This window comes from Dipodomys ordii, unplaced genomic scaffold, assembly GCF_000151885.1.
Source record: "Dipodomys ordii isolate 6190 unplaced genomic scaffold, Dord_2.0 Scaffold39, whole genome shotgun sequence".
Taxonomy (NCBI): Eukaryota; Metazoa; Chordata; class Mammalia; order Rodentia; family Heteromyidae; genus Dipodomys; species Dipodomys ordii.
Genome location: NW_012267255.1, coordinates 9,001,637 through 9,014,467, shown reverse-complemented (window position 1 = coordinate 9,014,467; position 12,831 = coordinate 9,001,637). Strand labels below are relative to the sequence as shown.

Here is a 12,831-nt window from a genome sequence, read left to right as displayed (position 1 = left end):
TGAGAGAGAGAGAGAGAGAGAGAGAGAGAGAGAGAGAGAGAGAGAGAGAGAGAGCTCAGCATCTCAGCCTGAGCAAAAGTCTGAAACTCTTCAATTAATTTCAGTTATCTTCAATTAACCAGCAAAAAGCCAGACATAAACCAGGCACCGGTGGCTTACACCTGTAATCCTAGCTATTCAGGAGGCTGGCTGAGATCTGAGGATCACAGTTCAAAGCCAGCCTGGGCAGGAAAGTCCTTGAGACTCTCATCTCCAATCAACCACCAAAAAGCTGGAAGTAGAGCTGAGGCTTAACCAACAAAAAGCTGGAGCTGGAGCTCTACCTTACTCGATAGAGCCAGAGTGAAAACAGCCAGGAGAGAGCTCAAGGCCCTGAGTTCAAGTCCCAGACCCATACTGCAAAAAAGGATTTGGACTCAGATGTTGGATTCTGACACTCAAAACATTCTTCCGCAATGCTCAGGAGGAGAGCTGTGGGAGGAAGCAGCTCAGGTGTTTGTCTGCTGATGCCCTTTGCCCGCTGGCTGGGTCATGCCACTGCTGGTGGTCCTGCAAGGGCCCCCGTTGAGTGTGGATGGAAGGAGGGCAAGGCCACCTCGTCTGTCCTCAGCCTAGAGTGGCCTTGCCTACCCACCTGCAGCACTGTCTTGTGGTCTGTGGTCATGGTGGGAGGATCCAGCTGGTGGGTGTGGCTGGGCGGGATCAGCTGGGAGCCGGGGCAGCTGAAGCTCAGCCACCGCAGAGGCCCAGGGAAGAATGCATGCAGATTCCACCCACCTGCCCGCCCTGGCCCTGCCGGCCTAGATAGACAGAGACACACACACACACAAACACACAGAAAGGCTCTTAAGTGTTGGGAGAGGAAGAGCTATTAGCAGTTGGAGAACACAATTGACACTCAGGTGAGAAAGAGGAAAAAAAAATTTCCACCAAAATATCTCAAGAGGTTGCCTTTTTATTTTTTGGCCTTTTTTTTTTGGTGCCAGTCCTGAGCCTGAAACTCAGAGCCTAGGTGTTGTCCTTTAGCTTTTTTCACTCAAGGCTGGTGCTCTACCACTTGAGCCACACCTCCACTTCCAACTTTTTGCTGGTTCAGTGGGGATCAGAGTCTCATGGGCTTTCCTGCCCAGGTTGGCTTTCAACCACGATCCTCAGATCTCAGCCTCCTGAGTAAGCCAGGATTGCAGGTGCACTGAACTCCCAGGGAGAGAGAGGAGTCCCAGGTGAGGACAACAAGGGTCTTTGATGGTTTTTTCCTGAGGCTCTCCGCCCACCTAGCCTTCCTCTGGGTGGGGTTACAGTTTATCTGCTCTGCAGCCCTCCTTCCCATCCGCCCTTCTTGTGGTCTGGGCACTGGGCAGAGGTTGCTGACCGCACTGGCCGGCAGGGAGGCCGGAGGCTGGCAGGGAGGCCAGCGCGTTGGGTTGACTGGGAAGTTTGTCAGAGTTTCTAGCTGCTCAGGTCTCAGACAGCTGACAGGAAACAGGCCAGAGGTCACATGAACTGAGACCACACACCCCTGTTAAATACATCAGCTTTTAAATCAATCTTTGTTCAAAGTCCAGTGAGTTCCAAGACCTGTGCTGTCCACAGAGAATTCCTCAGTGACAGGAGCAATTCCTTCTATCCCAGGTAAGAAGGCCTCGGCTCAGCCCTGACCTACCTGTTTTCTGTCGTTCCTTTTGCCTTCTTCCTTGGTACATATCGGGCAGCCTCGGGCCGAAGAGAAGCCCGTGGGGGAAGGCCAGACCCTTTGAGGGGGGTGGTAGATTGGGGTGAGGGGTAAACTGAGAGATTGTCTTCCCTCTACAATTTTTGTTTGTTTGGCTTTGCTGCTAGTCCTAGGGCTTGAACTTGGGGCCTGATCCCTTGTCCTTTAGCTTTTCCATTCAAGGCTGGTGCTCTACCACTTGAGCTTCACTTTTCGCTTTTCTTGCTGATTAATGGAAGACAGGAGTCTTACAGACCTTTTTCCTGCCCTGGCTAGCTTTGAACCAGGATTTTTCAGAGCTCAGCTTCCTGTGGTGTAGCTAGGGTGACCGGCGTGAGCCACCGGCGCCTCAGATCTTTGTAATTGGATTTCTAGCCAAGGGATCCTCTGTTGTAATTACTTATGTCAGGATTGATCCCGCTGTGAAGACTCGGGTTCGTTATACAAGAGGAATGTGTTTCTCTCCATTTACTAAGATTTCCACAACGGGGTGTCAAAGCTCTCAGTCCTGTATTAAGAAGTCCCAGGGCCCTGCCTGCTTCTGACCCTAGTTATCTGGTCACATAAAACCTTTATTCAAGCTGGGCACCAGCAGCTCATGCCTGTAATCCTAGCTACTCTGGAGGCTGAGATCTGAGGATCACGGTTCAAAGACAGCCTGGGCAGGAAAGTCCGTGAGTCTCTTATCTCCAATAAACCACCAGAAAACTGGAAGTGGTGCTGTGGCTCAAGCGGAACAGTGCTTACCTGGAAGAGCTGAAGAGCGCAGGGACAGCGCCCAAGCCCAGAGTTCAAGCCCCACGACGGACAAAAACAAAAAAAACCCCACCTATATTCATGGGCTGGGAAGATGGCTTAGTGGTAGAGTGCTTGCCTAGCATGCATGGAGCTCTGGGTTCAATTCCTCAGGACCATATAAACAAGTGGCTCAAGTGGTAGAGTGCTAACCTTGAGCAAAAGAAGCTCAGGGTCAGTGCCCAGGCCTTAACTTCAAGCCCCAGGACTGGCAAAAAACAAACAAACCTATATTCATTGTTTCCTGCACCCATAATTCAGGGACTTTGAGTTTGCAGGTTTGCATGTTATAACTAAATCAATGACTTAAGATCTTCGACTCTTCTGCAGGGTCTCTGTACCATTCAATAGGAAACTGTCAATAATAACATCTAGACCGCTGGCTAGGCAGCTGCTTCTCATCTGGTGGGAAGACAACCAGACCAAATTTATGGTTCAGTTGTTTGTGCCAAGCCATTAAAGTTACTTAGCCACCTGGAGCCTCCAGGTTATCATTGTTAAATGAAGGCCTGCCGCTGTTCCCCAGGGTTGTTTGGAAAATCAAATCGTAAAGAGGAATGTAAGATGCTTTCTCCTTTTTCTTCATGCTGGCACTGGGACTTGAACTCAGGGCCTGGATGCTGTCCCTTAGCTGTCTCCACTCAAGGCCGGCACTCTACTACTTAAGCCACAGCTCCACTTCAGGCTTTTTGGTGGTTAGAGCTAGGAGCCTTGTGGACTTTTCTTCCTTGGGCTGGCTTTGAACCACAATCCTCAGATCTCAGCCTCCTGAGTTGCTTGGATTACAGGCCTAAGCTGCTGTGCCCTGCTGACCCTGGTTATTTTGATGCCACTGCTCAGGAGAGGAGGTTGAAGAATCTGCTGCCGCTGTCAGGTCAGGTCTCAGGTGTGATCGAGTTGAGATGATTCCCATGTTTGCAGCGTGGGACACTGGGTGAGAGTAACAGCTGGATTTGGACATGCTTTGCCCCAAGCAACTCCTTCCCTTGGACTCCATGAGGGACCCTCACCCCCCCCCACTTTCTTAAGCTGTTTGGTGGGTTTAACAGAGACCAGTGGGTGGGCGCATGGGCACTGGAGTGGGAAGGGTGTCCGGTTGAATCTTCCTCTCTTAGCAAAGGAGCTGATGGGCCCGGCTGCTTGCATCGTGAGGGTATAGTTTCAGGGCGTGGCAATGGGCTGGGCCTAGGTGCATGGACTGTTGGTGGTAGCCAGAGCTGGACCAGGGGACGGCCTCCTCTCCTGCTTACTTGATGGCAGGTGGAGATCCATCCTGGGCTCCAGCAGCTTCTGAAGCTTCAAACCTGGGAACACAAACTCATGCTGGGGCCAGCTCACGCCTGTCATTCTAGCTATTCAGGAGGCTAAGATCTGAGGGTTTGGGTTTGAAGCCAGTCGCAATGGGAAAGTCCATGAGACTCTTGCACACACACACACAGATCAGGTTAGGCTGTGAATTTAGGCTTGTGTATTACACAGAGAGGAATGTTAGGGTTCACGTCAAATGTCCCTATTCCTTAAGAGCAGACACCACAGCTCCCCTCAGTCCTCACCTGCCTCGAAGGAGATATTCAATACATCCGTGGGAGCCCCCAGGGTTTAGGGGATCGTTTATTTTTCTCTTTCTATGGTTCCACCCAGATGTTTGTGGGTTTTTTGGTTTTTGTTTGTTTTTGCACCACAAGTGAGACTTGAACTCATGGCGTGCTTGGATAATCTTGCTTCAAGGCTGGCGCGCTACCACTTGAGTGCCAACTCCACTTTTGATCTTTTACTGGTTAATTGGAGATGAGTTTCCCAGAATTTTCTGCTTGGAGTGGCTCTGAACCTTGATCCTCTGCTCTCGACCTCCTATGCAGGCAAGATCACAGGTGTGAGCTACTAGTGCATATCATCAGATCATCTCTTTTGTTGTTGTTTTTTGTCGGTTATGGGGTCTGTACTCTGGGCCTGAGCGCTGACAGCTCTACCACTTGAGCCAGAGCACCACTTCTAGCTTTTTCTGCTTATGTAGCGCTGAGGAATCGAACCCAGGGCCTCATGTATGCAAAGCAAGCACTCTACCACTGAGCCACTTTCCCAGCCCAGAGCTTCATCTCTTTTTGCCATACTCATGCACTCTGGTTGTTCTGAGCCATCTCATTTCCTGAGACCTCCTGTTTCTTCTACCTGGGGTTGCCTTCTTCTCCCCCTTCTATGTGTCCCCATAACACCCTGTTCCCAGTGCCTGGGAAGTTGGGACCCCCTACCTATGAATCCAGGAGGGATTTATGCCAACAACTAGGTAAATCCAGCTTAACTTTTCAGTCCTTTATTTTCCCCATAGTTAAATGGTCTATTCAGATGATTTCAGAACTCATCACAAGTTTGCAGGTTGGTTCCTAGAGCCTAGTAAAAGCTCAGTGACTGTGGATCAGAATAAAGCATTCTAAATGTTTCAGTATCGTTCTCTGCCATTGTTTAGTAGTTACATTTTTAACCCTTCCCCTTGGACTTTGAGCTCCTAGGAGACAGGACTGCATCTAAAGTGGACTCAACCCTGATGGCTGTTCTATCTGCAAGCATCAAATAGATCTTATTTGCCTGAGACTTGAGGATCCACAGTTCAAAGCCAGCCTGGGTAGAAAAGTCCATGAGGTCTTATCTCCCATTAACCAACAGAAAGCCAGTAGTGCAGCTATGGCTCAAGTGGTAGAGCCTCAGCCTTGAATGGAAAAGCCAAAAGGAGAGCACGAGGTCCTGAGTTCAAGCCCCAGTAGTAGCACAAAGTAAATGAACTATCCCTTGTTGAACATATAAATGATGTTTAAGACTCAAAAGATGAGTGATCAGGCCTGGGAATGTTGCTCTGTAGTAGAATGCTTGCCTTGCATGCATGAAGCCCTGGATTCGATTCCTCAATACCGCATTCATAGAAAAGGCTGGAAGTAGCGCTGTGGCTCAAGTGGTAGAGTGCTAGCCTTGAGCAAAAGTTTGAACTGTAGCTCACAAATGGGAAGGTCTTGGATTTATTCTCTGGGGGAAAATGTTTACTTAGTAACTACCATGAGTAAGAACCCACAGTGGAAAGTTCCAGGCACAGTTTATGGCCAGAGCAAAAGGCAGCCCTGGAGCTACGGTGTAAGCAGTGGAGGAGCCTGGTGGACTGGCTGAGCCTCAGGGGCTTAGCAAGGAGTCCAGACATTTGGGGGGGGGGGCAGAAGGGGTACTGATTCTTTAACTTTATTTGCTCAAGCCTTGAGCTCTAGAGCCACACCTTCACTGATAGAGCTTTGCTGTTTAATTAGAGATAAGAGTCTCCTGAACTTTCCTGCCTGGCCTGGCTTTGAACTGGGATCCTCAGATCTCAGCCTCCTGAATAGCTAGGATTACAGGCATGAGCCACCAGCACCTGGCTTGGAGTCTGGATTTTGATTTCTTGAATGATATTTTCAAGGCTGACAATGGAGAAAACAAGATTGGGAAGTTTGGTGGGAGGCAGGAGGCAGTGGGGCAGGAGGACTTGGGGAACAAGCCGGACATATGGAAACAATGAGGGGCGATCCAGTGCAAAAGGCCATATAAAAGATGTTGATTTGGAATGGGCCGGTGGCTCACACATGTAATCCTAGCTAATCAGGAGGCTAAGATCTGAGGATGGCCGCTCAAAGCCAGCCCAGACAGACAAATTTGAAAGTCTCTTATCTCCACTTAACCATAAAAAGAAATCCAGAAGTGGAATTGTGGCTCAAGTGGTAGAACAGCAGCCTTGTGTGGAAAATTCAAGTAGCCAAAGCCCTGAGTTCAAGCCCCAGTATTGGCCCCCCAAAATAGAAGGTGCTCAGTTGGGGGTACCTCTCAGCCCGCCATGGGGCGGGGTGTATAGTTGCCTCAGCTTCCGTACCTCCATTCCTTCTCCCTCCTAAAACTGTTAGCTAAGCAACTAGTGTGTGAACTTTAGACTAGAGTCCTGCCATATAGTACAAAGTATTGTTTACGGTGGCCAGGGTAGGAGGGGTAAATGGACTTACTTTGTGATAAGCAGATTCTATTCTTTATCGTACAAGAGACATAAAAATTACTCACAGGACCTCTGATTACTCATTTCTAGATAATTCTCAAGACATTGATTCATTCATTTCCCCCATTTGATTTTTTTGAATACCAGTATTGAAACTTGTACTCAAGGCCTGGTTGCTATTTCTTAGCTTTTTCAGTCTACTTTTTTTGGGGGCACTCTACTACTTAAGCCAACATCTCTACATCTGGCTTTTTGCTGGCTAATTGAAGATAAGAATCTCTCAAATTTGGGCTGGGAAGGTGGCTCAGTGATAGAGTGCTTGCCTTGCATGAAGCCCTGGGTTCGATTCCTCAGCACCACATAAGCAAAAAGAAAAAAGCCAGAAGTGGCCCTGTGGCTCAAGTGGTAGAGCGCTAGCCTTGAGCTGAAGAGCTGAGGGACAGCGCCCAGGCCCAGAGTTCAGGCCCCACAACCGGACCAAAAAAAAAAAAAGAATCTCTCAAATTTGTCTGCTGAGGTTGGCTTTGAACCCTGGTCCTCAGATCTCAGCCTCCTGAGTGGGGAGAAATCTAGGTGTAAGCCACCAGTGCCTGGCTCTGTTTGTTGTTGTTTTTAAGACAAGTTCTTGCTATGTGGACAGGCCTAGAGATTGTGGTACTTTTGGCTTCAGCCTCTTGAAGGCTGGCATTCTAGATATGGATTGCCAAACTCACTCTCATTTCTCCCATTTGAAATCTGTCACTGGTCAAACGGCAACGGTGACAAGGGAGAAGTACAGGTATCACAAGTTTTGGTCATCCTTCTGGTTTTGATATTATTGAAAGTAAATATACTTGATTGTGTGGTTTCCCAATAGGATGCTTTCAGGCCACTTCAGTGTGCCGTCTTCATGAAAACTATCGATGCGTGTGCTCTAGGAAACACTTTCTGCAGAAGGATGAAATGGAATTGCTTTCACGTTTTTGTTAGTACCGAGTGCCTGGGGCAGGGGAGGCGGGGAGAGGGGGGAGTCGAAGTCTGGGCCTCGTGTCTGTGGACAGGGTAAGTTATTATAGCATTTGACTCATGCTCTCTACACTTTCATTATTTTTGGCATATGGTCTTGTATTTATGCCCAGGCTGGCCTGGACCATCATCCTCCTATTTAGAATTTCTTTGTAGCTGGAATAAAAGACCCATCCATCTATTGGTTGAGATAGGGTCTTGTTAACGCTCCCCCCCTTTTTTTTTTTTTGCCTAGGCTGGCCTTGCACAATGATCCTTCTGATTCTGCCTCCCAAAGAAAGAGCTGGGATTGCAAACATGAGCACTATCCTTGAGCAAAAGAGAGCAGGGACAGCACCCAGGCCCTGAGTTCAAGCCCCAGGACTGGCAAAAAATAAAATAAATCCAGAAGTGGTACTGTGGCTCAAGTGGTAGAGTGATAGCCTTAAACACAAAAGCTCAGAGACAGAACCTAGGTCTTGAGTTCAAGCCTCAGGAAGAACCAGCACACACACACACAGACACACACACACCACCACCACCACCACCACCACCACCACCGAACAAGGAAAGGGGAAAAAAAACCAGAGAATGGATCCCATATCTTCACACAGCTAGCAGACAATGAAATCAAAACCAGATTTAGCTTTATTATGATCATTATTATAATTTTTTGGCTCTGACCCTGGCTGGGGCCGATCTGCCGGCTGCTGGCAGCTAGTTCTGGGTGGTTGGAATATGGAAATCTGGGCTGTGGCCTGGCCTGCCTGATGTCATCTCTGCATAGAGAAACCTGGCTGCCCAGTTTATCTGCTCTTTCACCTCCGCTGTCACCTTCATCCTATTTTCCCAGCTTCTAGGCCAAGTCAGGCCTTGGTCACAGGTGATGCACATTGCAAAAGCCTCTTACCTCGCCTCCTTCCAGGGCATCGTTGCCATTCTTGGCACCCAACTCTGGTCTTGCCATTCTTCATCTGTGTGTGTGTGTGTGCACACATGTGCGTGCATGCATGTGCTGGTATTGGCGCTCAGGGCTTTGTGCTCTCGTGCTTTTTTTTTGACGAAAGCTGGTGCTCTACCACTTGAGCCACCCCTCCGCTCCTGGCTTTTTTGTTGGTTAATTGGAGTCTCATGGGATTTTCTTCCCAGGCCAGTTTCTAAGCGTCATCCTCAGCTCTCAGCCTCCTGAGTAGCTAGGACCCTAGGCATGAGCCCCCAGGGCTGGCTAGCATGATGAGCTTTTAGGGCACTTAGGCTTGGGAGGTTGGCCTCCTCCCCGAAGGTGGTTTTCATCTGCTCCATTCCGTCGTCTTGTCCGCGCCGGCTGCTGAGGTGTCTGCACGGCGTGAGCCAGGGCCTCCGCCGGCCCTGCTGCCACCTTGGCTTCGGCAGTGAGTGAAGCGAGCTCAGGGTGGTTGTTAATGAAGAGTCCTTCCAACATTGCCATTGTCCGGGACCTGAAGACTGAGGCGGGTGTGGCACGGCGGGACGTCAGGCCAGAGGTTCTAGGGTTCAGGGCAGGAGACTGGCAGTGCTTGGAGGGCAGGGCCTGGAGAACCAGAGTCCTGTCCCTGCCAGGGATCTGAGGGGCAACTAAGATGGAGAACACAACTTAAAGGAGATGGTGAGGAGTAAGAGACAATGAACCCCACCTGGCTCAGCTTTCCAATCCCATGATTGATTTCTACTAAGGAGTTGTTCTGTTTCTATGAGGTATATCTGCTCACACAGAGAAGGCTTGGGGCAGATGGACCAACTCAGAATTAAGGAGGTGACGGAAGACCCTTTGTGTGTGTGTGTATGTACGTGTGTACGCGCACGCATTGGGTCTTGAACTCGGGACCTCATCTTCTCGCTTGGCTTTTCCCCTCACGACTGATGCTCTTGCCACTTGAACCACAGCTTTCAGCTTTTTGGTGGCTCATTGCAGATAAGAGCCTCACAACCTTTCCTTCCCCAGGCTGGCCTTGAACTGTCATCCTCTGATCTCAGCCTCTTGATTGATGATAGGCTAGGATTGATGATAGGCGTGGGCCACCAGGTCCGGCTGAACAACATGGTCATTCCTGCCTCTGGAGTGGCAGCTGAGGGACTAGGCTGGACCGGGTGAGAGTCAGATGAGTGGCTGGTGGGAGGCCGCCTGCCTGCCTTGTTCGCCTGGCTCTTTGGGCACAAAGGTCAGCGATGGTAATCTGCAATCTCCCTGGTGGCATATGGGGAGGCAGAATGCTCTGTGGCCATTTCCCCACCTTGCCCCATGGGGTCGCTCTCTGGTCTCTCCGCGAGGAAAGGACTTTTCTGCTGTGTGGTCTCTGAGATCATGCTGAGCATCCCAGGACCTCGCTCTGCAGCAGCACTTGGGTCTCCTGAGGCCGGGCTCCCTTAGCCATCGGCTGTGGTGAAGGGGACATTCCTGGGAAAGGAAGAGCCTTGGGACCACCGGACATCTCCTGCTTCCCTCCCCGCCCTACCTCAATCCTGGGGCTTGAACTCAGGGCCTGGGCACTATTCCTGAGCTAGCACTTGAGCCACAGCACCACTTCCAGCTTTTTCTGTGTATGTAGTACTGAAGAATGGAACCCAGGGCTTCATGCATGCTAGGCAAGCACTCTACCACTGAGCCACCTTCCCAGCCCCATCTCCTGTGTTTTGAGGGTCGTGGTTCAAAACCAACCCAGGCAGAGAAGTCCCATGAGACTGTTATCTCCAATTAAACAGCCCAAAAGCCAAAAGTGGAAGTGTGGCTCAAACAGTAGATGCAAAAAAATCAAGAGGCATGAGGCCCTGAGTTCAAGCCCCAGAATCCTGTACAACCATCTTTCTCTACTGCTTCTCACGTGTCTCAAGCCACCTCCAAGCCCTGGCTTCTGCACTGAACTGCTTCACGTCTCTCTCGTCCTGTCCTTCACCAGACTCCTCTGGCCACAGCTCCGCTCAGGATTTTGCTTGTTAATTGGACATGAGACTCTCACGTATTTGTCTGCTAGGCTGGCTTTGAATGAGGATCCTCGGATCTCAGCCTCCTGAGTAGCTTGGATTATGTGTGAGCCACCGGTGCCTGGCTTGATTTTTCTTAAACTTTTTTTTTGGATCATATGTTTCGACTTAAGTCCTGTTGACCCTTCCTTGTCTTCCTTGTCATCGTCATTGTCCTCATTTGAATTCAGGATTTTGCACTTGATAAACAGATGCTTTGCTTTTTTTTTTTGCTTTAGTTATTTGTGTTTGTCTGGACAGTGATCCTCCTATGAACAATTCCCATATAGCTCGAATGACAGGTGTGTACAAACACATGTAGCTTTTTTTTTTTTTTTTGATTGGTTGTGGGGCCTGAACTCAGCCTGGGCGCTGTCTGTAAGACTCTTTGGATTCAAGGCTAGCACTCTACCACTTGACCTAATTGGAGATAAGAGTCTTACAGGGACTTTTCTGCCTAGGCTGGCTTTGAACCTTGATCCTCAGATCTCAGCCTCTTGAGTAGCTAGCCTGAGCCACCAATGCCTGGCACATCTAGCTTTTTTATTGGTTGAGATGGGATCTGTCAGACAAACTTTTCGCCCAGGCTGACCTAGAACCACAATCCTCCTGAACTTTACCATTTATATCAGCTTATATCAGGATTGCATGTTTGAACCAATCACCCAGCTTGGACTTAATTTCTTTGGGGACAAGGGATGAAGAAGAGTTTGGTTAGAGAAACTGAAATCAAAGCATCTGTGTCCAGTATCCAAATAGGCAGGCTTGAAGCTGAGAGGAGAAGGTCATCCTTACAGAAATAGATTTAGAAATTATGACAGGCCCTGGGCAGAGGCCCCCAGCCCTCAGAGCTGCTGCACTGCCGGGTGGGGGATGGGAACTGGAAGAGCAACCTCATCGGTGAGAGAGGATTAAAAATATTACTCCACAATTGGGCTGGGCAGGTGGCTCAGTGGTAAAGTGCTTGCCTCACATACATGAGGCCCTGGGTTCTATTCCTCAACACCACATAAGCAGAAAAAGCCGGAAGTGGTGCTGGGGCTTAAGTGGTAGAGCACTAGCCTTGAGCTGAAGAGCTGAGAGACAGTGTCCAGGCCCAGAGTTCAGACCCCACGACAACCAAAAAAAAGAATAAATAAATAAAAATTACTCCACTAGCCAGGCACTGGTGGCTCATGCCTGTAATCCTAGCTACTCAGGAGGCTGAGATCTGAGGATTGCGGTTCAAAGCCAGCCTGCACGAGAAAGTCCGTGAGACTCTTATCTCCCATAAACTACCAAATCCGATCTCCCATAAACTAAGAAAAGGAGCCAGAAGTGGAGCTGTGGCTCAAGTGGTAGAGGATTAGCCTTGAACAAAAGAAAGCTCAGGACACACACACACATACACACACAAAACCTCTTTTTTTTTTTTTTCTGGACATGGGGCCTGAACTGTGGGCCTGGGCGCTGTCCCTCAGCTCAAGGCTAGCACTCTACCACTTGAGCCACAGCGCCACTTCCAGCTTTTTCTGCTTATGTGGTGCTGAGGAATTGAACCCAGGGCCTTATGCATGCAAGGCAAGCATTCTGCCACTGAGCCACCTTCCCAGTCCAACCCAGCACCATTTTCTTTCCCACGGATTTCTCCTTGATTTCCCCCCACAGAAATGGCTACCACGTTCAACCCTCGAGAATGTAAGCTGTCCAAGCAAGAAGGACAAAGTTATGGCTTCTTCCTACGAATTGAGAAGGACACTGATGGTCACCTGGTTCGGGTGGTGGAGCAGGGGAGTCCCGCAGAGGAGGCTGGGCTCCTGGATGGGGACAGGGTCCTCAGGGTGAATGGTGTCTTCGTTGACAAGGAAGAGCATGTGCAGGTGAGGGGCCTCTGTGTTCTCTAGCATCCCTTCAGCTTTCAGGTCTCCCCTGATGATGTTGAGGTGGGGTCAGGGGAACTTGACTCTTTCTTGGCTGCCACCAGCAAGGTCTTGTCATTATACTTTATGTTGGCCAGTCAGGTCCCCTATAGTTAACTGAGATTATATTTTGTGTTGGGTCTAATATACATTATCTATTGTTATAGGGCAGAAACTCTGCTAGGCTCTCTCTCTCTCTCTCTCTCTCTATATATATATTTTTGTGTGTGTGTGTGTGTGTGCGTGCATGCATGCCAGGACTGGGGTTTAAACTCAAGGCCTCCTACTCTTGCTTAGCTTCTTTTACTTAAGAATGTGCTCTGATGGGGCTGGGAAGGTGGCTCAGTGGTAGAGCGCTTGCCTTGCATACATGAGGCCCTGGGTTCAATTCCTCAGCACCACATAAGCAAAAAGAAAAAAGCCGGAAGTGGTGCTGTGGCTCAAGTGGTAGAGCACTAGCCTTGAGC

At 49.5% G+C, this 12,831-nt stretch overlaps 1 protein-coding gene across 1 annotated transcript in view; it reads left to right on the top strand.

Annotated features, from left to right (window-relative positions):
* The first annotated feature begins 1,374 nt into the window (after positions 1-1,374).
* Positions 1,375-12,831, top strand: part of Pdzk1 (PDZ domain containing 1) — a 20,692-nt gene continuing 9,235 nt past the window's right edge. Inside the window, exons 1-2 of the mRNA XM_013018221.1 lie at positions 1,375-1,632; positions 12,114-12,338. Of these exons, the coding sequence (XP_012873675.1) occupies positions 12,116-12,338 (223 nt within the window). The 5' untranslated portion in view covers positions 1,375-1,632; positions 12,114-12,115. The remainder of the gene's footprint in view (positions 1,633-12,113; positions 12,339-12,831) is intronic.